Raw genomic sequence first — 27,930 nt, 5'->3', positions numbered from 1 at the left:
ATATATTGTTTAGAATCCTGGCCAGAAATTAAAGATTGTAGATTAGGTGGCAGTCAGTAGGACAACCAGGTGTAGTAGCCACTGCAAGAGGAAGAAGTAAGGGAGTTTTCCAGCAGTTGTATTAATAACTGAGGTAAGGGAAAGGTTTAAGATGCAAGCCAGGGATCTGGGACTTTTGCAAAAATAGGCAACAGTTTTTAAAGGAGAGTATTTTAACACATGCCTTTAACTGAGAGACGGTGACCACAAAAAGCCAGTGACCATTTCACTGAATGGAATTTTGAAAGGAAATGTCTTGGAGAAGAGAGGTATATTCCTCATTAAGACACAGGGCTGGAAACACTCAAGGGACTGTATGTTTAAGCAAGGAACAAAAATGATTCTGTAGGAAAGCACAATTGTCTTAGGAGAAGGGCTCATTACTAGGCAAAATTAATATGGAATTCTTTAATAATTTAATTCCCCTCCATGGTCATCTGAATTGAGTTCCATCTCATACATTTGAGACTTACTGAGAAGATGAACTAGTATCAGCCTTGGACAACTTGGAAGCAGTTTTTTATTTCTGACAAATCTAAAATAAGCTCATGGAATTCATTTCCTAGAAGCGTTCCAGACTTTCCAGCCTTGACCTTAGTCTTTAGCTGGGATTTCAGGTCTGCTTTTAACCATGGTAATTCATGTGTCATTGGTGGAATACCTGCAACTTGAATAAAGAGAATTTGAGTAATACATGTCTGTAATGCAATGTTTACATCAGCAGCAGGGAAAACTTAGCTCTGTTTCAAGAAGTTAAACACGCAGTGTAGTCTCTGTTCCTTGGAGGGGAAGAACATGCTTTTGGTGGTAGTTATTTGAATTTAATCTGATTTAATGTGACATTTTTCTCTAATCAGTCATGGATCTAATGCATTTATGAAGCAATCTCAAAAATATTAGACAAAAGCATCACTACAGTGAGCATTTTTTTTTTTTTTAAAAACCATCAATGTCTTAATCTTTCTTCTTTTTCTTTTGGCTGCTCCTGTTAGGGGTTGCCACAGCAGATCATGTGTTTCCATTTCTTCCTGTCCTTTGCATCTTGCTCTGTTACACCAGTCACTTGCATGTCTTCTCTCACCACATCCATAAACCTTATCTTAGTCCTTCCTCTTTTCCTCTTACGTGGTAGCTTCATCCTGAGCATCCTTCTCCCAATATACTCAGCATCCCTCCTCAGTGCATGTCCAAACCAATGCAGTCTCTCTTCTCTGGCTTTGTGTCCAAACTGTCCAACCTGAGCTGACCCTCCTAATATACTCATTTTGAATCCTGTCCATCCTCATCACACCCAATGCAAATCTTAACATCTTTACCTCTGCCACCTTCAGCTCTAACTCCTGTCTTTTTGTCAGTGCCACCATCTCCAATCCATACAACATAGCTGGTCTCACTACCATCTTGTAGACCTTCCCTTTCACTCTTACTGGTACTTGTCTGTTAAAAATCACTCCTGACATTCTTCTCCACCCACTCCACCAAGCCTGTACTCTCTTGTTCACCTCTCTTCCATACTCACCATTACTCTGAACTGTTGATCCCAAGTATTTAAACTCATCTACGTTCACCAGATCTACTCCCTGCATCCTCTGCCCCCCCCCCCCATTCACACACAAATATTCTGTCTTAGTCCTGCTGACCTTCATTCTCTCATCTCTAGAACATATCTCTACTTCTCCAGGGTCTCCTCAACCTGTCCCTACTCTCACTAAAAATCACAATGTCATCTGTAAACATCATAGTCCACAGGGACTTCTGTCTGTTAACCTGTCCATCACCACTGCAAATAAGAAAGGGCTCAGAGCTGATCCTTGATGTAATCCCACCTCCACCTTGAAAGCATCGGTCACTCCTACTGCAGAACTCACCACTGTCACAATGCCCTTGTACATATCCTGTACTACTCTTACATACTTCTCTGCTACTCCCGACTTCTCATACAATACCACAACTCCTCTCTAGGCACCCTGTCATATGCATTCTCTAAGTCCATAAAGACACAATGCAACTCCTTCTGACCTTCTGTATACTTCTTTATCAGCCCCTTAAAGCAAGCAAAGCATCTGTAGTGCTCTACAGAGTCTACACTGTCATTTTTTCCAGTCCTAGCATGAGCGCACCTGCCAGGATTGGGCAGTATTTTTATCCTGGGTCTTGTGCACCCAGTTATCTTTATTTTTTTAACCTACTTCTGTCCATGATTAATGCTATATAAAATAGTCTATATATCAATGTCATCGTGATGAGATTCTGTGAAAAACAGGGTCCACTTCATGAAGGTACTCACCAAGACTTGAGGGTAAATTCAGTTTTAACAATACTATATTCATTTGCTTGCTGACTTGTCTCTCCATTCAAACCTCACTCTCTCATTTCTTCAAATCTTTTGGGTTTCTAATACCATGACAGGAATGGACGCCATTCTTAAGTCAAAGTACGATTAAAGTTCATGAAAGTAGTATTGTTTCAGTCTTTCATGTCAGCCAGAAGTGCTCTTTGCAGCACCCGCAATGTGCCCAGTAATGGCTCCCCCTGCAATTCGTACGCAGTTACATGTATCGGTAACATATCTAAATATAATTGTAGATTATTTTTTATAAGACCTGCTGCTCCTACTACTATTGGAACTGTTCAGGTATCTTTCTTCCACATTGCTCTCATTTCTGTCTGCAAATCCTGATATTTTATGACTTTGTGTCTCTCTGCATACAAGGCACTGTAGTCACTGGGTGTAGTGATTTCAATGATAAATGCTACTTTTGTCTTCTTTTCATGGATCATTATATCTGGATTTCTTGCATCTATCTTTTCAATGGTTGGTAATGGGTAATCACATGTGATATAGACTTCATAATTTTCTATATGTTTTATGACTCATGTTTCCAATGTTTTTTTAGCTACGTCAATATTATAATGCCACTGGGGATGCACAAGTCAGTGCATTTCTTCATCCCTGTCCCAAGCCCAGATAAATAGGGAAGCTTGCATCAGGAAGGACATCCAGTGTAAAACTTTTGATAAAAGACATATATGACAACAATACAGATTTCCATCAATGTCTTAATATTTTCTTTCTGTTGGTGCAGAATACCCAAGTATAAATAAATACATGCAGACATGCCTCTCTTCAAGAATGCTCTCCCATATCCTTGTCTGACTTTCAACTGCCAAGTGATACCTCAGATTTCTGATTTTGTTTCCTCATATTGTTCACGCAGATCCTGACATATGCTATTTAAACTCCCCTGCACAGAATCACATACATATACTCACACTTATTTTCATGAATGCAGCCATCTACACTCACATACATGTATTCACATACATTTGCATGCAAGTACTTGAACATTCACAGACATGGAGAGAGAGAGACGCACACACACACACACACACACACACACACACACACACACACACACACACACACACACACACACACTAAAGTAAGGATTCTGTGGTCCTCTTCTGGACAACTGTTTACTTTTTTCCTATTAAATCATACAGCTCAGCCCTGAGGACGGGGCAGTCCATGATTTCATATAATGTGGGGGAGGGGCGGCTTTTGGCCTCATCCCCCCTCGCCCTATGGTTTTGCTGCCATTGAGCCGTTATTAAAACGGATGCTAGTAAGTTGTCTAAAGCACTTACGCCTATCTACCAATAAGTAGGTGGGGCTTCATCAGATCAGTAAAACATCTGTCACGTGTGTATGATTATATCACTACAGCTCAAACATGAAACTGGTGAAGACATACTATTTCACCCAATTTCACCTAAAGCTGCATTAATTATGGAAAATAATATCTGACTACAAAGATTACAAATGTAAACACACACTTTGTATTTATGAATGTGGCACTACATATAAACAAGTACCCTTAACATAAAACAAATAACATAACCACACTACCCCAAATAACTAAACATACACTACATGCATATTGAAAACACTTTTTTTCTGGGTTGTACTGCTCTCCTACATACTCCCATGTGGTTTTCTGTCTTCACACCCCCATAATTATATATAGTAAATCCAGTCACACGACTGCAAACAATGATCTGATGACATTTTTCTATTTATTGTTCCCTGGCATCTTCTTTGCAGCATATAAATGTTCTATTATTCTTTTTATAGTTTAATTTACGATTGCATCTTCATGTTAATCAATTATTATTTTATTTATAATATCCACTATAAAAATTGTAAAATGCGTGGTAGGATAAGTGAAACAGATATTTAAGTGAAGAAGAAAAGGAAGTATAAACGTCCTTTATGCACAGTGTAAAAAATGTAAATAATAAAATAATAATAAGCTTGATCATACAGATATATTGCCATATGAAATTAGAAAATGATTCAGAAGGACAGTATTTTTATTCTTGGCAGGGAGTTACCACTAAAATGGTCAACAAAAAATTAAACTTCACAAAAATTGAATTGTTGAATCTAAGTTTTTTTTATCTATTAGTGCTTTATTTCAGCATTTAAGATACTTAGCAGAATGTAGTGATTTGGAATTTTATATGATTTAAGCAATGTTTGAGTTCAGTAGTCAACAAAGTAACTGACTAAAATTTATAGTGAACATTTCTGAGGCAGCGACATTTATTCACTGCTTTATTATTTTCTTCATGACAGTTCTTTTTCCTGATTTGTCATTCCTTTCTCCCTATCAACCTTTTTGAGACACATTCCTTCTTATTGAAACAGAAAGTTTTGGAGATGCATTGAAACGTGGGAATGGCAGAAGCTCTTACTTAAAGAATGCAAGAAATCGTCATGTGTGTTATGAAATAGTGCGAGAGCCATGAAATACTCTTTTCAGAAATGATAATTCAGAGTGTTCTGACAGAATATGAAAATTCAATTCCAAGTGTGTGGAAAATGATAATGGATTGAAAGAATTATAGTTGCACTCCTTATTTCCGTGAGCTTGCGAGGAAAGAAAATGAAGGACAGCAAGTTTTTTTCCTGTTTTCATTTAGTTGTATACAGGCCCAAAACCTAGACACTGAGCATGACTAAGAATAAATAAAGCAAAGAATATCAGCGTGTGTTTATGAATGGAACAATGAGTTTTGCTGGGAATCAATTGTCTTGTACAGGAAGTGCAGCTGTTTCAGGAAAGTCTGGCATGTTTTGCCTAAGACAGGACGTTCTTGCTTATTCTGCTGGAAGAAGATAAGATATGACTTGTAGATATCTGGGCTACTAAGCTAAAGGATATTAACCTAATTGCCACTTTTTATTCAAACTTAAAAATAACTCTTCTCATCCCACACTTCCCTTTCACCTTTATAATAGGTGTTCAGTTTTCATTCGTCCATTTAACTACAGGAAGGCGGAGTTAGTGGATCAGTGTTATTTTCACAGACACTTATATCAATTTATGTCTGATTTACAGATTAATAGATTAGTGATATACATTATTCTTTTACTTTTAATTCTTAGCTAGTAATCCAGCTGTTTTGTATGCCCGTGATACACAGGAAACCCATTAAGGTATGTCAACATTTAAACAATAATACAGAGCAGCTGGATACCAGCACATAAACAAGTACTATTCATAAAAATGGTTTTATGTCAGACTACAGCCGAAATTCTATATTGATATAGTTCATAAAATACTTATGAAATATGATAAAAAGTGTTAAAATTAATTTTATAGTAAAGGAGGTAATACTTCATGAAACATAACCATAATTAATATTATTTCATTCAGCTGTTAAGTTTTAAGCCAAAACTGAGAGTAACCAAGAGTGTAAGGACAAAACAGCATAATCCTGGAAGAGAAGCAAGTGACAGCCTTTGATACATTAATAGGGTTTGAGTGGGTGGAAAGATGTGATCACTCATTGAGGTTCTGACTGCTTTTAATCACTACACATAAGAAATAATATAAAATGTGATAGTTTCTGCACAGTTGGAGCATGTATGACATACCACTCAGTGTGTCTAATCTCAATCCTAAAGCCTTCTCCAAGTCACAGTATTCTCAGTATACTCTGTGAGCCTATGCAGTTAAGCTACTTTACATTATCTGTCATAGCTAAAAAATGCAGTGGTCACATGACACAAGATTGATGCACATTGGTATGCCTAGAAGGGTCTATATCACAACATCGAACTTACAAAAGTTCGATTGTTGTAATATCAAACCCTTATGTCTGAAACCCAACAAAATTGAAAGCACAGAACAGTGATTTTTTTCCCAGGGGAAAAAAAAAACAAACAAAAAAAAATGTAACCTTAAACTGAAGTGGGGGGCTGTGCCCCCACACCCCCTTACTTAAATATACCAACTCAGAGATCACACCACAGTGGAGAAAATAGCAAAGTCCCGAAAATGGCCCACTGATTTTTTTCCCTGGGAAAAAAGTCGATCTGCCATGGCTTCACTATTTCCCACTTTTGGACGTTAGGGTTTAATATTACAACATTCAAACTTGTTTTAGTTCGATGTTGCAATATAGACCCTGCCTAGAGCAATGGCAACAGTTTTCTCCTGTAGAAGTCACCAGAGGTCAATTACAATTCTTCTCTTAGCATCCATGAATACTCTTGAAGAACATCTATCAGCAATAGTACACTGTGTAAGCATTATTGGCCATTTCTTACAAATCTATTAACAATACATGCATTATACCACTCATGTTAAGCATGACTGACAGGGAACAATGAATATTTATTATATACTAGCCTTTGCTGGCTTAACACTGAGCCCAACAGCTATAGTACATATAACACATGCAATAATCACCCCAAGCAGAAGACTGCTGTACATGGCTCTTCCAGGAAGGGCATTACCAATACATCTAAGAACACAGGCCACTATTAGTGTACTACATGCACAGAGACTTAGTACCTAGAATTATTAGCTACTACATAAAAATGCACAGATCATATCCTCACGATGCCAACAATATAACCATGTCTTTAACTGATTATTGCATGCATGTATTATGAACTAGCCTCCCACAGAGTTCAAATTTTTTGGCTATGCAGCTTCAGTAATACCTGTACTCCTACTGTCAATCAGCTGCTTTTAACACTTTTGTCTGATAAACATCTTCCACATTGAAATGTGTGCCCATTTTGGCCACTTAAAACAATGTTATTCACCAGCATTTATATAGGTAATGAATGTAAAACCAACATTGTTTCCAGAGGCACTTAACATTTGTGTTAATGCTTACTTGTTTAAGTGGCCAAAGAATAGGGGTTCATAACCCAAAGACTGTCCGTGCTCTGGAATAGACTTCCCATACATGTCAAGCAGAGCACCTCACTAGCCCTCTTCAAGAGACATCTTGATGAGTGGATGGGAAATAGAAAGTTCACCTCAAGGATCACTCCAGTGGCTCTACTTGATAGAAGCACTGAGAACTAACATTGGGCAGCACAATGCCAGGGTACTTCTATGGGGTAGGCTTGTAAAGGCTCCAGGGCTATTAGCCTTGTACACACCTATGAACCATACTGTTCACAGGGTTAAAATGTGTAGTTTTTATGTACACAGTAGCCACCATATGTTATGCATGAGTTGGTGATATATAATATATATATAAATATACACACACACATATATATATATATATATATATCTCGCCATCTCTCTCTCTCTCTATATATATATATATATATATATATATATGGATGTACACACACGCGAGCGCACACACACACACACATACATTTCATATTATGGAAGTAAAATCCTACAATAGGAGAGCTTGTTGCGATTCATGTGTGAGCTGCTGTTGAAAGCAATGTGCATAACCCAAAATGAGAGATGTTTGACTCTTTTGGAGAGGGAGTTTTGTGGCCAGGAAAATGAGTCTTTAGGAATCTTGACCAGGACTCTAACCATGGATACATCTGACCTGAGCAGGAGCCTAACTGTGGCTATTTCTAAGGAATGCCCAGAACCTACATGTGGATATTCCCAGTGTACCAGGAACCTGCTTATGACTGTACTGGGAATTATAAGGCAACTTGCTTTAACCTGAAGTCACAAGTCTGCAAATAAACTAAAACTGAATTACAAGTAGCCAGAAAGTATATTTAAAAAGTATGCTAATTTTGTTGGAACTGAGCTTTAAACTCTATCTTGTCATTGTAAATAAACTGCACAAGAATTGACAAGACTGTCTCCAGTTTTTGCTAAATAGTTTATTTGTGGTTTTAGTGGTACATTTTGCTTGATATGCAAAATTGCAATATTTTTTTAGCCCTGCGTCACAGCCTACTAGTTCACAAACATTTAAGGCTAACTAACCCATGTGGGGGGGGGGGGGTACTTTTTTTTTTGTGTAATGTGAATTGTTGCAATTTGTCACTTTGTCAGAGTAAATGAAGAAATAGTGTTTTTCAAGGTGCTGAATTGAAATTCTGTGGGCATTGTCTTCCTAATTCATTTAAAACTGAGGTGCTAAATGCAGATCTCTATTTTCCATTAAAAAAATCACTGCTAGTGTGGTTTCTGTGTGCACCCCACTAGTTTTCCTTTTTGGGGGAGATTTCTCCCTTCTTTGTATTTATGCAACCTTAGATTTAGCATATATAACCTTTGAGGTGTGTTGGGGGCTTGGACCCTTTATGGGGGTGAAGGGGTGTTTTATCCCCTAAAAACAGTTACTATACTGTTTAAGATCTTGCCCTTTTGGTGTTTAGGGCATTTGTGTTCAGCAGTGTCCAGCCTCTGTAACTACTAACCTTGTCAAGATAGGCTAAAGCTGTTATGACAGTACTTAATATATGAACAACAAAAATGTATAATAAGCATTCCAGACTCAGGAAGTTAAAACAGCAGACAAAGTATTAGTGTTAATTCCCTCCGCTGAAAATAAATTCTTAGCGAGATGGTAGAGACTCTTTGACGTGATAGAGGGTCTATGATGTGATCTACAAAATAAGGCTGGGTGTAAAAAGAAAACCAGTGCAGTTGCAACATATAAATGTATTAAAACCATGGATGGAGGCTGAAGCTGCTATTGTTGGTTTGAAAGCTAACATAAACACATAATATGGTAACAGACAAGTCAAATGCTGCTGTTGAAATAGGTGAAATTCTTACAACCAAAAATAAAAACTGAAAGTGTTCTGACTATGAAAAAGTGTTTTTTTTTTTTTCCCTGAGCTACCTGGTGTAACAAATGTAATTAGCATCATAGTGAAACTGTCACGAAGAAGCTAAACCTAAAACTATAGAGGGTACCCGAGTCCTGAAGAAAGCAATAAGTGAAGAAGTGAGAAAGCTACCTAAAGTGAAAGTTATTGAGGAGTCCCAAAGTACACAGAACAGTTGAATTATGTTGTTGCCTAAGATGGATTGCTTCAAACGATTTTGTAATGATCTTCTGAAACTGAATGAGATATGCAAATTTCATATTTACCCAATGCTTAGAATGTATGAGCTCGTAGAAAGGCTAAGCAAAGTTAGGCTTTTGAAAACTCCAGATTTGATCTGGGGCATTGGCAGAGGCCCCTTACTCCTGAAGCCAAACAAAAAAAAATAGCACTCCCAGTACTGAAGTTCTCCTGTCCTCAAATACATGAAAAGTTATACTCCTGGTACGCCTTGAGGAATCTCACAATTAGGCATGTCCTATTCCATCAATAGAACCACAGGTCTTCCAGTGATTTCTCTGGAATTTCAAAAGTTTATTTTTAGGTCAGAGTCCACCAAGAGGGTCCACTCTTGACTTCAAAATCCATCTCTTTGAAAGGCAAATGTCTATGGGATTATGGGCTACAAACCATCCTTTTTAACATTATGCTGTTTTACCACAGGGTTTTACTATAATATGTTATACACGCACACCTGTCTCTCGGACTTCTGTCGTGGGCTTTTCCTCTCTGGTATATACTATTTTAGCATGAAGTCCGATATCAGTGGACTATGACTAACCATGATTGGCTGATAACTGCAGACATGCGGTGGCAATCAAATCCATTTCTGACCTACAAACTATTCATCAAGGACAAGACAGAACAAATGCTAGATGCATTAATTATCAGCTTATTCTTGATTCTGAGTTGTTGTTGTGTCTTTCGGCTTTTCCCGGTTAGGGGTCGCCACAGCGGAACTTCGGTCCACTAATGATTGGCAGTAGATTTTTATGTGCCAAGTTGCCAGCTCTGACACACAACCTTCAATGAAGGTATGCCCATTCATGCATGTCTCCACACAGAAGATGCTCTAGCTGAGAATCGAACAGGACAACGTCTTACTGTGAGGCGACACCGCTACCGCAGCACCACCACCGCAGTTCTTTACTCTTGATTCTGAGTAATAGATCATAATTTCCTTTCATAATCTAACATCACTACAGCTTACCATGTATAAAATGCTCCAAGTAAACATGACACAGCCATTGTGGACTCTGATACCTGCATTGATAACAGGAACTCTTTTGGCCATCATGTCTCTGTGGTGGTTAGAAAATCATTCAACTTTGCACAATATATCCTTTGTGGTACCTCCTCAAGGTCTAAAGAAGTTATACTCCCACTTTATTCCTCCCTTACTATGTCCATCATCAACTCAAGGCACCTCAATATTTCTTCACCAAAAAGATCTCTGGTTCCATTGACCTTGGCTCCTTAGACAGACTAAAAGCCTTGTCCCTTTACTGTGTGTCGTACAGACTATTGAGGACTAATCACTGCATGGCCTTCCATGCTGTAAATCACCCAGCACTATTTACACTTATTTACCTCAATAGAACCCAGTGCTAAAAAAACACCAGCACTGGAGACCTAAACCTATAACTGCCACATGAACAGCACCAGATGCCGTGTCAGGTACCTAACCAACAAACTCTCCATTTGTAGAATAGACTGCCTTTACATATCAAGCATGAATTACAAATTTTCACCTGGAATATGTGGAGAAAATCTACTTCATGGGGAAATTGTTTTACCACAGTATTGGTTAATGTTGATAAGCTTCTCAACGGTCTCCTTGTAAGAGCATATTAAGATATACAAGTACTGATACAATAAATTTACAACAGTCCGTTACCTGAACTTTTCTTTTTCACTGTCAGAAACTTTCCTAAACCAGCTACACAGTTAATGAAATGTATTGAACATTTCCTGATATTATGGTTGAAAATGTCTACCAACTGCTCCGTCTGGAATAAAATAGCTACATATCCATATCAGATATTAAAAAAAAAATCAAAAAAGCTTTTGTATGGGGACTTCAAATCTGACACCTTCTTATTTATATATGCAACTCCACTGCACACAACTACAAAGTACAACACTGATGGTCAGTGCTGCGACTGACTTTGTCACTCTTAATGGACAAAGGCACTGGTAAACAGATCAAGCCACCGACAAACACATTCATGCTTACATTGATCTCTGCACTCTGTCACCAAAGTCGTGATTCAGGATGAGAGGTACCAGTGGTACTCGTCAAAAATTAAGCTCATGACATGAAGCAGTCTTAGATGGGAAGTTGGTCCATTGGAGGTCATGCACAATCAAACATGCATATTCCCAATTAACCTGCTGGCATGTCTTTAGATCACAGGAAAAAAAAAATGGAGGCATTGATGGAATTGTATACGTATGTAGGACACTGCAAATGATATAAGCTCCACAGCTGCCAAAAGATTTGAGGGTGATACAGGCAGAGTTGGAGCCGAAGACTGAGCTGACAGAGCACCCTCTGTTGCCTGATGGCCTCACTGGTATGGTCAGTAGAGGTTTAAAGTAGATATCAACAGCAGGTTCAGTATGGCTCTGCTGAGTACCTTGACGCAACCACTTACATGAGCTGTAGACCATATAAGAAGCAGACATCGCCGTGCTGTTTTCATTCCAGTATGCACAAGTATTTCAACATCCCTGTTTATTGCACCAAAAAAGCACTGAGGTGACAAACAAATATGCTATGTGACATAATACATACATTAGTCAGATGATGAGGCACATCCATTTACCTCGGATATGGGTGTGTCAGCACAGGCCGAACCACCTGAGTTCGATGAGCCTGGCATCTTCTGTATTGCAGCTCCTTTGCATTTAATATGTTTTTGTTGTCCTTTAAGTTATCAGCCTTGCATATATTGACCTTCTGTCATAGATCCAGTGTATACTAATCTGTATTTATCTTTCCTTTTATTGATTTGCCTGAGATGACGGTAGTATGTTAACATCAAATTAATGAACACACAAATTAAAAATGAAATATAAGAAAATCAAATCTAATGACTTGCAAAATACTGATATTGTCCAAAAGACAATTTATAAGCAGAACATATTATAACTTACACATCCATGAATGTGCTGCTTCGAAAAGGTTTCCATTTCCACTGTATTTCTGGCTGTGGTATTCCAAAGGCATTACAATATAAAGAGTATTGAGATCCCAGTTGAAGGAAAGGCATGTTGTTTTCTGTTATTTTATTTTCATAAATCCTTGGCTTCACTACAAGTTTAAGGGAAAGAAGAGCAACAGAAAATTTACTGATCTGTCTTCAGCAAAATCTATTATATTTGTGTACTGCTTATTTTAAAACGAGACATCCTCATACATGTTTCAGAGTATTAAGTACAAGCACAAATTAACAGAAGCTTAGAAAACCATATGCAATGGTATGTATACCATATATAGAGAAACCAGTCTAGTTCCAGTGACCATGAAAAGGTTGAGTACCTCCCCAAAACATGCATTTTCAGATACACCTTCATTCCTAATGTAAAAGTTGAAATTGACAGTTGCGAGTGAACTCTATCCTTAGAGAAAGCGCACATTAATAAGAGTTAGCAAGTTAATTTCATAGCATTGATTTCATTCATCAGTTTTCCCGATACCCATTTTATCTTACTTAGTATCATGGAGAAATTGAAACTGTTCTGGAAAGCAATGCGAATAAAGAATGCAGCCAACATTTGTTGGATTCCAGTCCACTGGGAGATACACATACACTCATTACACTCATACTTTTTTGTATACACACCAAGAGGTAATTTGGAAGTTTGCTGGTTCAATCTGCAAGTCTTTGGGATATAGCAGGTACCTGGAGACCCCAGTAAACAATACTTGGACACAGCCAGAACAAACTCTAGAACAAGATGCACCACAGCCAGAAACTGAACCAGACATTTAAATGCTGCCAATGATACTATGCCCTTCTTTCTCAAACAATTGCTAATTAATTAGTTAATAGACAGATGCAGAGTCCATCTGTAACTGTACGAAAAATACACAGCCAGTTTGAATCTTCAGTCGAATGTCTGTTGCTTCATTCAAAGGAAGGCTTAAAAGAATTGCTCAGGATTAGCAGTGTTGCTACAGATTTAGCCCTTCCCTCTCCTGCCATCCCTCATCACACTGTCTTTGTGCAAACTGTCTTTGCTCTGCTGTGATGAAGGAAGTGGTTTCTTTAATCTCTGGAGACAACAGTACTCTGAGACAGCATTGCTGGTCTAAGTATCTGATAGGGGTTCAGGAGCACAATACTGCTGAATACCATTTCCATGCCATCGAAGCAAATTAGCTGGACTCTGGGTCTAACATTAACAAGGCGATTGTCACAGATGAGGGTTTCAACTTTTTTTTTTTTTTTAAGTAGGAAGTAACACTTATTCTATGCTACTTAATTAACAGACTTCAGAAAGGACTGTGCATACCTCTCAGCCTATTAGAGCAAGAAATCTGGGCAAAGCCATATATAAAAGTGGGACAATTTTAAAATATTGCTTCTACAAACTTAGAAAGTTGATAGAATAACATGTTTTGCATTAGCTTGAATTTTACGAAGGGTATGAAGTCTGAAATTCAAATGTCTGCCATTATTTTCTAACTTCAGTCTTTAATGATTTGTCACCAATTTGCCAGAAAACCACAATTTTATGAAAAATGGACCAAAAATATGAGGGGAAAAATCTGGACATTCTGCATAATCTGTACAGTTGAGAGGTATGTGCAATGGCAGTAAGTGAATGGAAGGAGAAAATTGCAGTTCCTGTTTGAGAGGAAGGTTTCCAGAAAGTCCTGGAAATCCTGTAGAGCATCATTTTATGAAGCTGCATATCTAAGGTGTTAGGCATGATCATATTACTAAGTAGTTGCAAAGGCTTAATAACGTAGAAATTATATAGTTCACATACAAGAAATGCCTGCTCGTTAATATTGGTCAGTAAATTCTTTGAGATTGTCAACATGGCAGTACAAGAGGGACTGTGAGTTAATGTTATTTCTATGATGTAATATATTGGTCGCAGTGTTACTCAGTAAGGGTATACATGATATCCTAATGGCTTTAATGTTATGACATTTTATCAAATGGGTCCTAAAACTTAGATATACTGATTCTGAGTTTGCACTGTCTACGAGAAAACAGAAATCTGTATGATAACATTATCTTCATCGGTAGTGTTGTGTCGCTATACCTAGTACCAAGTGTTCATATTGATACCATCCAAGCAGAAAGACAGATTGTGTAAAATGGGTACCAGAAGGATCATATCTCAGTGCACCACTTTTTAACGTGTCTTTTTCAGATTTACTAACTGCGTTAAATTTGTTAATCTGCAATATGCAGATGAATAAAGATTAGCAAAATTGTTACATGCATGAGTAATGAAGAGACACAACACACTGCTTATTGTTTTTAGGTGACTGGCTCGTTTTAAATAGTCTTATTACAGACATTAACTAAACATAACCTGAGCAGTGAAGGGTACCTAAGTGCCACATGGTCAGATGGAGGGGCTGGATTCAACAACAAATGAAGCTTGATAAGCACACTGAATAACTGTGTGTAAACTCTACCAGATTTGGAGGAGCATCATTAAACTGCATTATGAGGATGAACTCATCCTCTGTTAATTACATAATGAGACTACATATTCTGCTACCTTATGGTCTTTCTTTAAAAGATATCGGATGATCTAAGTAGAAGGAATATATATACTTTAGACATACAAAATAACAGTTGGACTATCAAGCTAGACTGGTGCAGTCAAATGTATCTTCCTTGCCCTATAAGGGGGTTAGAAGAAGATCCTTTATTAACCTATAGGACTTTGGGATCAATATAAGTTATATAGCTTAGCTTAAACACGCACGCTATAATACTGGACATAAGAGGATCTATGTAGAACCAAATTCGTTGATGGAGAAGAAAAAAAAAGCCGAATGAGCTGGCATATCATCCTTTTAGTGAATGGTTTACCCAGTACACTAAAATACTCAGAGGCATTTAGCCAATGTATTGCAGACTATTCTGGTAACAGAAAATACAGCATTTGCAGAGGATCAGATGTACGGGGCCAATAAGATCTTGGCTGGAAATCACATATGCACATCAAGCTGTTTTTCCTAGGCTTGCCTGGACATGTTCCTGAAATCCCTATTAGTATAGAGGGAAATTATGCACATTACTTGCAGAAAACAAAGTTTTTCCATATTTTCCCAGTTTCTCCTTATTAGTTTGCAGTGTCCTTGTAATACTATAACTATCACACATTCCCACTACTGAACTGTTGTGCATAACCTTTACTTCAGCATGGCTTGATTTCCTAAGTTATGACACTAGCATTCTACCACAAACTCAAGGTACATACTGTAGAATATAACATTTTCATATGTTGAGAAAGGTCAGCTACCTTTTCTGTTTATTCCTCCTTCCACCTTTGTGTACCTCACAGCTGACCATTAGATGCTCAGTGTAGATTGACTCACTCTTAGTGGCCTTAGTATTACCCCTGGGGCTAGCACCACCGTAGCCATTGGTGTGATTGACTCACTCCTTAATGGCTCTAGTATTACCCGTGGGGCTAATACCACCATATCCATTGGTGATTTGGGAAGGGGACTTGCAAATATTAGTTAGAGCAACAGGCAGTGTTATATAGGCTGATCTGTATGCCATTTTTGTTTTTTTGTTATGCCCTAACTGAGCAGATCTGCTGATGTCACACACATCACTGCACTAATTCCTGTTAGCTTCAGCCATCCATGATGAATTCAGTGGTAAGCTGCCATGCAGTTAGAGCTCTGTACCCATCTCTGCAGGAGTGTCAGATCACCATCAGAAAGTCCATTCTCCAACCTGGAATGGATGAACTGACAACTGCCACTCCACCCTATGCCCTCCTCCCCTGGTTCCTATAGCACCCAACCTGCTAATCAAACTCACATCACCTGGGTTGCAGTCAGGCCTTCACTTCTATTTCAAGGTGCACTTTTACAGGCATAATACAATACAATGGTAAGCAACATTCATTCATTCTGCCTTAAAACAAAGAGTTTCACATCTTTTCCAGTGTTGTTTTAATGCCTGTGTTCTTCACTTTATCAACATTTAATAACCAGTTAAGTAAACTGGTCTGACGGCCTATAACAACCATTACAACAACACAGAAGACTGTTTCATAACAAAAACTACAATAAGACCATAAACAAACAAATACAACGTGGTGAAGAAACATGCATGAAACAAGATAGATAAGGCATTTACAGGAGTCAGGCAGTTTCGATTTAGTGGATAGCAATAAAGTTAGAAGTATATAAAGTTTGTGCAAATAAAAAGCTAAGCAGGAAGAGGCTCATCACTATTAATTAAGGTTATAGTCAGACATGTGGAAACAAGCCATAGCTGAATTTTAGTTTTCTAATGGCTTCTTGTAGACTAGAAGATTTGGTAGAGGCTGGCAGTGAAGTGAATAAAGTTGTCTGAAATAATGCAAAGAAAGAGAACAACTAGGTAAGATATGTAGGTATTATTATATGATAATAGTTCAGCATTATTAGTAGGTGGTGTCATTGTTAGAGACAAACATCACTGTGAATGATTTATAGTCTACTCACTATTTACAATAACTGTGATGGTAAGATTCTTTTGCAGGCTGGTATTATTCAGTACGATTGTATAATTCCCAGCATGTTCTTTCTTCACCTCATGCAATGAAAGGCTAGATCCATTTATTTTACACGTAGGATTGTCAGAAGGTATTTCCTTACCATTTTTGTACCTGTATGGGAATCAATATGCTGTCAGGCAATAAGGAAGAAAAATGGATCATTTTACTGAGTTAAAATTTAAAATTTGCTTTAAGTCAATGTGACTGCAGGTAATGTTAGTGCTTCACAGACTGTAAAGCCACATATTTTATGAATTCATTTCAGTTTATTTACAACAATTCAGATGAAAGTAGCAATCAAAATAAAAGTTATTGGCACTTACCATAAAGTATAGCTGTAATAACAATGGTACCATAAAGTATAGCTGTAATAACAATGGTACCATAAAGTATAGCTGTAATAACAATGGTACCATAAAGTATAGCTGTAATAACAATGGTACCATAAAGTATAGCTGTAATAACAATGGTACCATAAGGTATAGCTGTAATAACAATGGTACCATAAAGTATAGCTGTAATAACAATGGTACCATAAAGTATAGCTGTAATAACAATGGTACCATAAAGTATAGCTGTAATAACAATGGTAACACTAACTGTATATAAACCCTGAAAGATGCGGAAGGACGAGGCTGGTACAGTGGGGGTTTGCGTAATAGTTAAGGTGCTTACCTTGCAGACACAAGGTACAAGTTTTAATTCTCACTTTGTAAGTTGGGGGTTGGTATAATGGTTGAGTTGCTTTCCTCACTAACACAAGGTAGAGTGTCTGATTTTTGCTGTTGGAAGCGTAATTGTACAGGCTTAAAATGGCCCACAGGTGTAGATAGCCCACTAATTAGCTATGAATTTAAGTCCATGATTAGTTTTAACACAGCTCCACAGAGTTAGGCAACCAGCCACTGCTCTGCTATATTCATCTGTGCAATCCAATGAATCTGCTGCATTCTGCTAACCATAAGTACAATTTTATACTGTATTTTGCACTTGTAAACTGTATTTTTGCTATATTGCTGATTTTTTAAAACTGTTCTTGCTGATTTGTTGCACTTTTTTGTCTGCTGTAGCATAGACTAGTTTCAGACCTGCTGAATCTGGTTCTGTTTGTTAACCTGATCACTAAACCAGGCTATCGTTTGTTGGAGAGGGCCCCCCCTGCACCCTTCTGGCAGGAGAGTGCAGTTAGGATGCATCTGATTGAAGGCTGTTGGCACAGGGCTCATTTTTGTGCTATTTTTATTGGTTAAATTGTTGAATTCAGTTTGTTCACTGTTGCTGCATAAGCCCTGCATTTGCTCAGGGTTACACTTGTTTTAACAAAGCTCCACAGAGTTAGGTGAACAGCTCTGCTGCATTCATCTGTTTACGCGTAGCACACCTCCGTGCAGCATTGTCCACAGTGGAAGTAACCATTGGCAGTTATAGATGCAAAAACTTCAGTAGACACATTTTCCCTTAGTAGCTGCCCATGATCCATCCAAGAAGTCCTTAAATTGTGCTTAGCTGCTCACAGAGTGCCTCAGCTGCACGTTTGCCCCTCAAACAGTCCCACAAAACACCAAATCTACAATAGTCTCATAGCATTTAGAGAGCCCTATTAGTATGGATGCCATTTAGAGCACCGAGTTATACTACACCCCTCCATTTTCTCTCAGCACTATGAAAATAGGATTTAATCTAGCATTATGGATGTTCAATTTCCCTCTATTTCTCCTATCAGCCTGAATGACATGGGCATACTGAGGCAGTGTAGTAACTGCCTCATGTACATTGACAACTCTTTACTCCTAACTCACCCAAGTACAATTTGTGAGAGATGCAACTAAACTAAGAATCTGGAAACCTTGCTCTCTTGGGCATAGAACAGTAACACTGAACAGGTTGTCAGTTCACATACTATACCTCCTATGCAAAGCATGCACTCAACACATAAACTATCATACACAGAGGTACTCAAGAGAAACCTACCTAAACAACAAAGACCTTCTAAATGTGAAGATACTACACCTAACACATCACATACAGCACTTCAAACCAGCAAAGGGTGTAAAGTTTACTGGTTAATGAGCTTGTGCCAGCTAATTTCAGATGCATAAGAACTTAAGTATTTGTTGTGCTGTAAGTCATCATCATCATCATCATCATCATGAAGACAACCCACTTTTTCCCATATTCTACATACGGTTGGGGTTTTTGTCAACTGTCATCATCTCTCTCTTGATTCAGTGCCACTCTCCTGCCTTCTTTCTTAAGTCATGCCTAATTGTTGCAGGTCTTCTCTCACACAGTCTACCCATATTTTTGCTAAATGCCCTCATTTCCTCTTATCTTCTTCCTGTCTGTCCCAAATCTTCTTCATCAGATTGTATTTAGCATTTCTGTACATGTGCCTGAACCACCGTAATCTGTTCTCTTTGACATTCTCTACAATTGGAGCTACTTTGGCTTCTGCTGTTATGTCCTCATTTCTTCGTCTGTCCCAGTGTGCGCATCCTACCCCCTGTCTCAGGCACTTCAACATCAGTTCTAGATTCCTCAACTGCCCTGCCTTTGCTGCCAAGGTTTCTGTAATCTACAGTAGTACTGCTCACACCACTGTTTAATACATTTTACTTTTGAGCTTCTTTCGCATTCCTCTGTCAAGCATTACCCCTGACCGTCTATGCCAGTGTGCTGCAGAGCCCCTCTTATTCTAGCAAGGACCTCCTTGTTCAGACTCCCCTTCTCCTCGACCAATCCTTCCAGATACTTGAAGCTGTTAACCCGTTCTGCTATTTTCTCTTTTATCTAAGTTCTCAGCTTCTTCTGATTGTCGTCATTTGCAGCCATTACAACTGTTGTTATCAGTATTCAGTTTCATCCCATGTGCCTTCAGTTTTGCATTCCATTCCCCTACTCTTTGCTGAAGTTCTTGCTTGGAGTCTGCCTGTAATGCCAAATCATCTGCATGCAGCAACGTTGTTGATCCATACCCTCCGACCTGTTTGGTAATGTTATCCATCACCAGTATGAACAGCAGTTGGCTCAGAGCTGAACCCCGATGCACACACAGTCCCACTGGGAATCCACTCTGGGAATCTGAACACTGTTTGTACTTGAGTCAATTTGTCCTTGTACACACCGGGAAAAAAAAAAAAGCTTATATCAGCAAGCAGATATTTAAACATTTAATTTTGTCCAGTCGATTTGCATTATTTAATGTTCACGTATTTTATCAAACACAAAAGCATAAAGGCCTAAGTGGCTGTTATATGTGAGGCCATTTAGTTTGAACGAGAGTCTTAACTGCTAAATTTATTATTTTTACTTTTTTCTAAACTTGTCAGTATGTCTTCTAGTCAGGCCCTCTTAACACATTGTGAGTAGCTTGATATGCCAGGTGCTGCAGTGGGGTATCTGCTTACATACTAGAAGAGATTTGGGGGTGTCAGTCTAATAAACCAATGAACAACGGCCACTTACTGTAATGAACAATTCAAAATTGCTAATTTCTAAAGTTTATAGATATGGCTAAGTCTTGAAGGCTAGGGATGAAAGCAATTATCCTTCTTGTGTACACCAACAAATAACAGATGTTTTAAGACTTTTCCCCAGCATGTTTTCTTCACCAACTAGCATGGCCAGCATAGTGAGGTTTGTTAGCTATAACTTACCAGGTTGCATCTGGTTCTGGAAAGGCAGATACATTTGGTTGGATTGTTACAATTTCCTCCTTCTCCTGGACTTCAATGATATTGCCTTTGTTAAATTTTGCTTCAAGAAAGGGATGATCTGAAAATAAGAGATCATTACAACTTGAAAAATTGGTTTACTTATTCAGCTGATATTAAATATCCTCCCTATATCTTCAAGCATTCTTTCTAAAGAAAGATTATTTTAGTAACTAGGTAACTATGAAAGTATTTGTAGGTATGTATTAAAGTATTTGTAACAAAGCAGAGTATAATCCTGTGTCTTAGTTTTAGATGCATTCAGTTCTTGATGGACTTTGGTCCAATGCTCAACTAGTGTGGACCTTTTCTTTGAATACAGTTAGAAGTAAAAGGTAAAATCAGTATATAAATGCAAATTAACGACAAAAAATGGGTTCTGGCAATAATGGCTTGCAGAGACTGAGAAATGTATTTCTTCACCTAATCTTTTGATGTCTAGCTACGTGAAGAGATTCAATGAATGGTTTTCATAATCCAAGGCAGCACTAATGAATAAAATAGAAATGTTGAAACTGAATAAGATTTCACTTCAATTATATGTCACATATAAGCAAATTTGTGAACTAAGGGGGATCATAAATATTAGCAACAGTACACATTATGGACTTGTAACAAAAAATGAGAATGTGAAGTAAAGTAGTGATTCATAGGGTTGGGAGGGTGGCCTAATGGTTAAGGTGTTTGCCTTAGAAATACAAGGTGCAGGGTTTGAGTCTCACAAGGGATAATTCGCTAGGCTTAAAATGGCTCGCAAGGGCAGTTAGCCTTGTACTAATCTATGAACTATGCATCTATAAGAGGCAGTGGGCCAGAAGGCACAGAAAAGGGGTCTGCAAAGAATGGCATAACGAGACAGTAATAATCACAGTTTGAGTGCAAGATGAAATGCAAATAAAGACAACAGAAATCAAGTCAGGATTCATAGCTGTCAGTGATAAAACCGAGCAGACACCTGTGTTTTAGTATAAAGGTGAAGGGCACATCAAAAACTCGCTGTACTCCATCCAAACAAAATGCAATTCTGAATATGTTTATCACAAAAAGGTTCCCTCTGGTGTGGGACATGACCATATGTGTATCAGAGAAAGATACAGACAGATGATTACATCACACCAGTAGAGATCCAGGAGTGGCTGTGGGCAGATAGAGGCATCATTGGACTTCTTGTACCCACAGACAACAAGGTATGACTATTACTTACCATATGGGCTACAGGGAGATTTCACTGACAAATTGTTGATCCCAGGGGATTTTCACAGATGTTAGCCCATAAAAGACACTGAACATTCCACAAAACACTGATTCCACTCATGGATAAGTATGTTTTTTTCCCCATACACCAGGGGAGATATTGCCCACCTCTCCAAACTGTTGGTAGGGCACAGATTGTGCCCATGTGGCATTCAGGGATCCACATATCTATGGACATTGATACATAATTGAAAGGGCTAGCATCCCATCAACTGCCTACCTATTTGGGGAATCCTAGCAAGTTGCAGATAAGTGCCCTATTGGGGTTTTTGTTTTTTTGTGCTCTTTGGGGTTAATGTTAGCCAGTAAGGGTATATGCCAATTTGAGAGACAGATTCCCCATAAACACTGCCACGCTAAGTGTCTTTTTTGCCTAGGTGCACCTAGATTCTTCTCACAACCACATCTTGTTTGGTTTGTCAGGTGTTAACCCCAAAAACCCTTCACAGTAAGCTTTCTTCCCTTTCCTTGTAGCTTGAGAACCAGTGTCGCAAGCTTCTCACTAAAGATAAGAGTGGACGGAATCTCCTACCCAGAGGGTCAGACATTAGGGAAGAAGGTGAAAAAGGTTTGTTTGTGTCTTTTGGCTTTTCCAGGCTAGTGGTTGCCACAGCGGAAACTCTGGTCTGCTAATGATTGGTAGTTGATTTTTACGTGTCGAGTTACCAGCCCTGACACACACCCTTCAATGAAGGTACGCCCATTCACGCATGTCCACGCAGAAGACGCTCTAGCTGAGAATCGAACCGAACAGCATCTTACTGTGAGGCGACAAGAAGGTGAAAAAGGTATGACCTGAATTTTCCATTGTCCAGCCTCTGCCAGGTGTTTCTCCTGATGCTGTTACAAACCCACAGGCTTGCTTGGCTGTGTTGTCGGATTTCTCTATCATGACTGGGTTGGAGACCGATGAAGAGCCATCTGGCATATCTGAAGAGACTTTGCAGGTGTCCATTTCTGATGTTCAGGGGGAATGATGGTTGATTTTTTCCAAGCGGCCTAGGGGAGTTTTTAGTCGGGGAAGAAGTTTCTACTGCAGCTGTGACTGCTGTCCTGGGTCTGAGCCTTCTCATTTTTATAGGGGGGGACATTCCCTTAAAAAAGAAATAAAAAACTAAACATGCCTAGGGATACACAATGTGAGTAGCAGGCCTTTTCTCAGGAGCTATTTACCTCTTTAATATCATTAAAGCCTGCTCAGAGGGTTTCTGTTCCTGCTAGTCTTTGGTCTTCTACTCCCCTCAAAATGCCTAGAGAACAGGATTCTTCTTCTGAGGAGTCTGATTCTGATGACTAATCCCTGACTTATTCTACTCAGATTCTTTCTCCTTTGGACTATATGGGTCAGAGGAGGAGGAATCTAGTGGTCCTGATTTTCCTTTTGAGGAAATTTCCTTTGGGGACACACTCTCTTGGATGATGGAATTTTTTAAGTGGGATTATGTTCAGGACTCTGATATCCATAAGAGGTACTACATGTTGCTGCAGTTGGACTCTCCTAAACCTGGGGCTATTCCTCCTGTTTTGAGTGCTTTGCTGGATGCTTTTTGCAATGCCTCTCATGTATCTGACTCTCTGTACCCTGCTCCCAAGCCTGACCGGTACCAGAGGATTGTTATTTTTTGTATAACTGCCCTGCTGCTGACCCCTCTGTGGTGTCTGTAGCCTCTGATTAGCTGTTTCAGTAGCTTCCTTTACCCAAGTTATTGTCTTTTGACAAGGACAGCAGAACCATAGATAGGCTGGGTAAGAAGGCTTACACTTCTGTTATCCTAGCTTTTAGGGCCATTAATTATCAGACCCATATGTTTAGGTATGTCTTGGCTCTTCTTTCTCAGGCCTGTCAACTTATTTCTGATTTTCCATACTCTGAGGGTAAAGCTTCTGCTCTTTCCTTGCTAGGGACTTCCTCTCAAATCATTCATCATTCTATCAAATGTAGTTATGATGTGGCAGATGCCCCTTTTAGGGTTCAGTGATGAGAAGGTATTATTTGCTTGGCTTCAACCTCTACCTGATGATATTTTAAGTGGGATTATGTTCAGGACTCTGATATCCATAAGAGGTACTACATGTTGCTGCAGTTGGACTCTCCTAAACTTGGGGCTATTCCTCCTGTTTTGGGTGCTTTGCTGGATGCTTTTCCCAATGCCTCTCATGTATCTGACTCTCTGTACCCTGCTCCCAAGCCTGACCGGTAACAGAGGATTGTTATTTTTTGTATAAATGCCCTGCTGCTGACCCCTCTGTGGTGTCTGTAGCCTCTGATTAGCTGTTTTAGTTGCTTCCTTTACCCAAGTTATTGTCTTTGGACAAGGACAGCAGAACCATAGATAGGCTGGGTAAGAAGGCTTACATTTCTGTTATCCTAGCTTTTAGGGCCATTAATTATCAGACCCATATGTTTAGGTATGTCTTGGCTCTTCTTTCTCAGGCCTGTCAACTTATTTCTGATTTTCCATACTCTGAGGGTAAAGCTTCTGCTCTTTCCTTGCTAGGGACTTCCTCTCAAATCAGTCATCATCCTATCAAATGTAGTTATGATATGGCAGATGCCCCTTTTAGGGCTGCTGTTTTTGGTTCAGTGATGAGAAGGTATTATTTGCTTAGGCTTCAACCTCTACCTGATGATATTAAGGCTAAGTTGATGGATACGCCTCTGGATTCTAAACTTTTGTTTGGTTAAGCAGCTGCTGGTTTGTTTAAGTCACTTCAGGATAAGGGTAAGGCCTTACAGGAGGTTAAACATGTCTTTGTTTCTCCAATGCCTAAATTTCAGAGAAACTACCCCACTATGGCAGTCTTTGATCGTAGACAAGGGGTTCTACTCCAGACTGTATTCTATTGCTCAGAAAAGAGGGCACTTGGAGACCTATTCTAGACATCTCTCACCTAAACACTTTTTTGAAAGTGTCTTCCTTTCAGATGTTGTCCCTTCAGACTCTGTTTCCAATCTTGCTCCCTCTGGCTTATATGGTATCTCTGGATCTCAAGGATCCTAATTTCCACATTCCAGTACATCCTCTTTTCAGGATGTTTTTGCATTTTTATGTTGCTTTCTGGCATTTTCAGTTCTCTGTTTTGCCCTTTGGCCTTTCTACTGCCCCAAGGGTGTTCATCAAATATCTTGGTCCTGTGATTGCTTTTTGCAGGCTTAAAGGGATACAGATATCTCCTTACTTAGACAACCTGCTGATTCAGGCGTCCTCTCCAGAGATCCTTTTGCAAAATATTGATTTTGCCATTTCCCTTCTTAAGGGCCTTCTCAAGATCATGTTTTTCTGGGTTGAAAGATTTAGAGTGTGTCAATGTTTGCATCCCTGTTTCCTCCAAAGGCCTTAACTGTAATTTCTTTCTTTAACACTCTTCTTCCTCTGTCTTCCGTTTCCACCAGGGAGTTTCTGAGAGCACTAGGTTTCATGGCAGCTACTATTCTGACGCTCCCTCTGACCAAACTTCATATGAGAAATTTTCAGTGGTTTCTGAAGTCAGTGTGGCCTCTTGTAGCTCCTCTTCTTCCTTTTCTCAGACAGGAACTTCCCTGGTGGATTCAGCAGCTGTTGCTGAATCCAGGGATCCCTTTTCATCCCCTTCTTCCCTCTGAGGAATTGTTCAAAGATGCTTAATGCATGGGATAGTGGGGCGGCCAATATTTGGCTCCCTAAAGGTACAGGGGGGTGTGGTCACCTCATCAGTAGAAGGAGCACATCCATGTCAAAGGCTCTTCAGGCCTTTCATCCTCTCTTCTCTCTGAGGCCTCTCAAGGTGTTCATAGACAATACAACAGTGATGTGGTATGTAAACAAACAGGGAGGAGCAAGATCTTTAACTTTTTTGCTGGTTGGCACTTCTGGCATGGGATGTTGATGTCAAGTATCAATTGACTCTTCAGGCAGTTTATATCCCTTCTGGTCAGAACAATGTGGCAGACATTTTGAGCAGGTCCTTAACTCTGTCCCAAAAATGGATGCTTCACAGGGATGTGTTTCTGGACATAATCCCCCAGTGGGTACTCCTCAAGTGGATCGTTTTGCCTCCCCTCTGAACAGACAACTTCCTCTGTTTTGTGAAAGAGTCCTGGGTCATCTGGTGTGGAAAGTGGTTGCCCTCTCATTTTTCTTGGTAGAGGATGTTTCTTTATGCATTCATTCTCATTCCAAAAGTTTGTTCAAGATTCAACAGGATGCTCCCAAAATCTAGTTTGTGACTCCCTTTTGTTCGTGACAGCACTGGTTCCCGCTACTTCCGCATCTACCCAGGGGCAATCACTGCAAGTTACCTCACAGGGTAGATATAAGCAAACAAGACAAGGGATCTCTCATCCTTCCCCACCTGTCCATGCTTCACCTGACACTGTGGGTGACAGGATTTTACTTTCTCTTGGACACCTTTTTTCTGAGGACATGCTGCAAGTCCTGCAGGAGGCCAGGAAACCTACTACTAGGAAATTCTACTTATCTAAATGGAAGAGGTTTTCTATTTGGCGTCTCTTTTGTAACCTTGACCCACTTACTGTGGTTGTTCCTATGGTTTTCTCTTATTTGTGTGAGTTGCTCAATGCTTGTTTTGGCCTAGTCTTCTATTAAGGTCCACTTATCAGTTGTCTCTGCTTGTCTGCCTTTATCTCCTCCTTTTGCTTCTAGATTTGAGGTTAAACAATTTCTTAATGGCGTCCTTAATATTAGACATCCTAGGAAGCCTGTTCCTCCTCTCTTGGATCTTATTGAAGTTGACTTGGGCTCCTTTTGCAATTGCTGCTTCAGCGTCCTTGCAACATTGTTCCTGGAAGACTGTTCTTTTGTTAGCTCTAACTTCTGACAGACAGGTGTCTGAGTTGCAAGCCCTTATAGCTTATCCTCCTTTTTTGATCTTTCATGAGAACAGTGTGTTCTTGTGCACTAATCGTAATGAGCTTTCACTTAATCAGGCTATTAATCTGTCTACTTTTTCCCCTCTCTGCAATCTGACAGTGAGAGGATGTTGCATACTTTGGATATGCATAGGCAACTCAGGGTTTATTTGGATAAGACTAAGGCTATTGGGAAATCTGATCAGTTGTTTGTTTCTATTCATCCTAGATCTTTGGGACTAGCTGTATCCAAAAACTATTTCTTCTTGGATTTCTAAGGCTATTTCCTTTTGTTACACTTTTCGTGGCAAGGGCCTTCCTTCTTCAATTAAAGCTCATTCTACTAGACATATGGCTTCTTCTGGTGATTATTTCAAGGGATTAAATACTAATTCTATTCTTGAAGCAGCTACCTGGACTTCTGTACATACCTTTACCAAGCACTACAAGTTGGATGGTATCTCTAGAGCTAGAGCTGGTTTTGCTAGTGGCGTTCTTCATAGCTTTTTAGGTGTGTCTTCTGTTCCTTCTGCCTCCCAAGTTTCCCCTTGAGCTTTGGCACTCTCCCATATGTTAAGAATACTGCAGCACTGAATGTAAGGACATAGTACATTTGTGTAAAATCTTACCATAATGGTAGATGTCCTTGCCTTCACTGCTGCATTATTCGCTCCCTTCCTCCATCTCCCTAGTCCTTTGTCTTCCTGGATGTACAGGTTACCTCTTGGGTTCCTTGGACTGATGTTCCTACTGGGGCAGTCAGTTCTGTTCCTGGTATGCTTGTATGTCACCTTTATGCCCTTGCTATGCAAGGAGCATTTGGATGACATTCAGAGTACCTTAAAGCAACAGTAGGCTTTGGTAAACTGGCCATACGTCAGGCATCCATGGCAGGGAATCCCCATCTGTGAAGAATACTACAGCACTGAAGGCAAAGACTTCTACCATTATTGTAAGATTTTACACAACTGTACTTTCTTGCTTGAAGAAACCTCACAGGGCCACCTAACAGGTAACTGTGTAGGCACACAGGTGCGCCTACACAATGCACAATGACCACAATAGGCACATAACATGAATCCCCCTCATTGTCCTTCCCTCTAGTTGATGAAATCTTTATGGAAATCACAAGGGATAGCCAAACAGTAATGCAGAATCACACATGCACAAACTACAAACATTGTTCA

At 39.3% G+C, this 27,930-nt stretch overlaps 1 protein-coding gene across 3 annotated transcripts in view; it reads right to left on the bottom strand.

The window, feature by feature from the left end:
- The window catches only part of LOC122790141 (vascular endothelial growth factor receptor kdr-like), a 674,216-nt gene that overhangs the window by 281,893 nt on the left and 364,393 nt on the right, over positions 1-27,930 (bottom strand). For all 3 annotated transcript variants that reach the window (XM_044057728.1, XM_044057729.1, XM_044057730.1), the window contains exons 8-10: positions 20,584-20,701; positions 16,875-17,038; positions 12,329-12,485 (exon numbers count right to left, since the gene is read on the bottom strand). In XM_044057728.1, the coding sequence (XP_043913663.1) occupies positions 12,329-12,485; positions 16,875-17,038; positions 20,584-20,701 (439 nt within the window). The remainder of the gene's footprint in view (positions 1-12,328; positions 12,486-16,874; positions 17,039-20,583; positions 20,702-27,930) is intronic.

Source organism: Protopterus annectens, chromosome 15.part0, assembly GCF_019279795.1.
Source record: "Protopterus annectens isolate FY-2018-M chromosome 15.part0, PAN1.0, whole genome shotgun sequence".
Classification (NCBI taxonomy): Eukaryota; Metazoa; Chordata; order Ceratodontiformes; family Protopteridae; genus Protopterus; species Protopterus annectens.
This window is presented reverse-complemented; position numbering and strand designations above follow the sequence as displayed.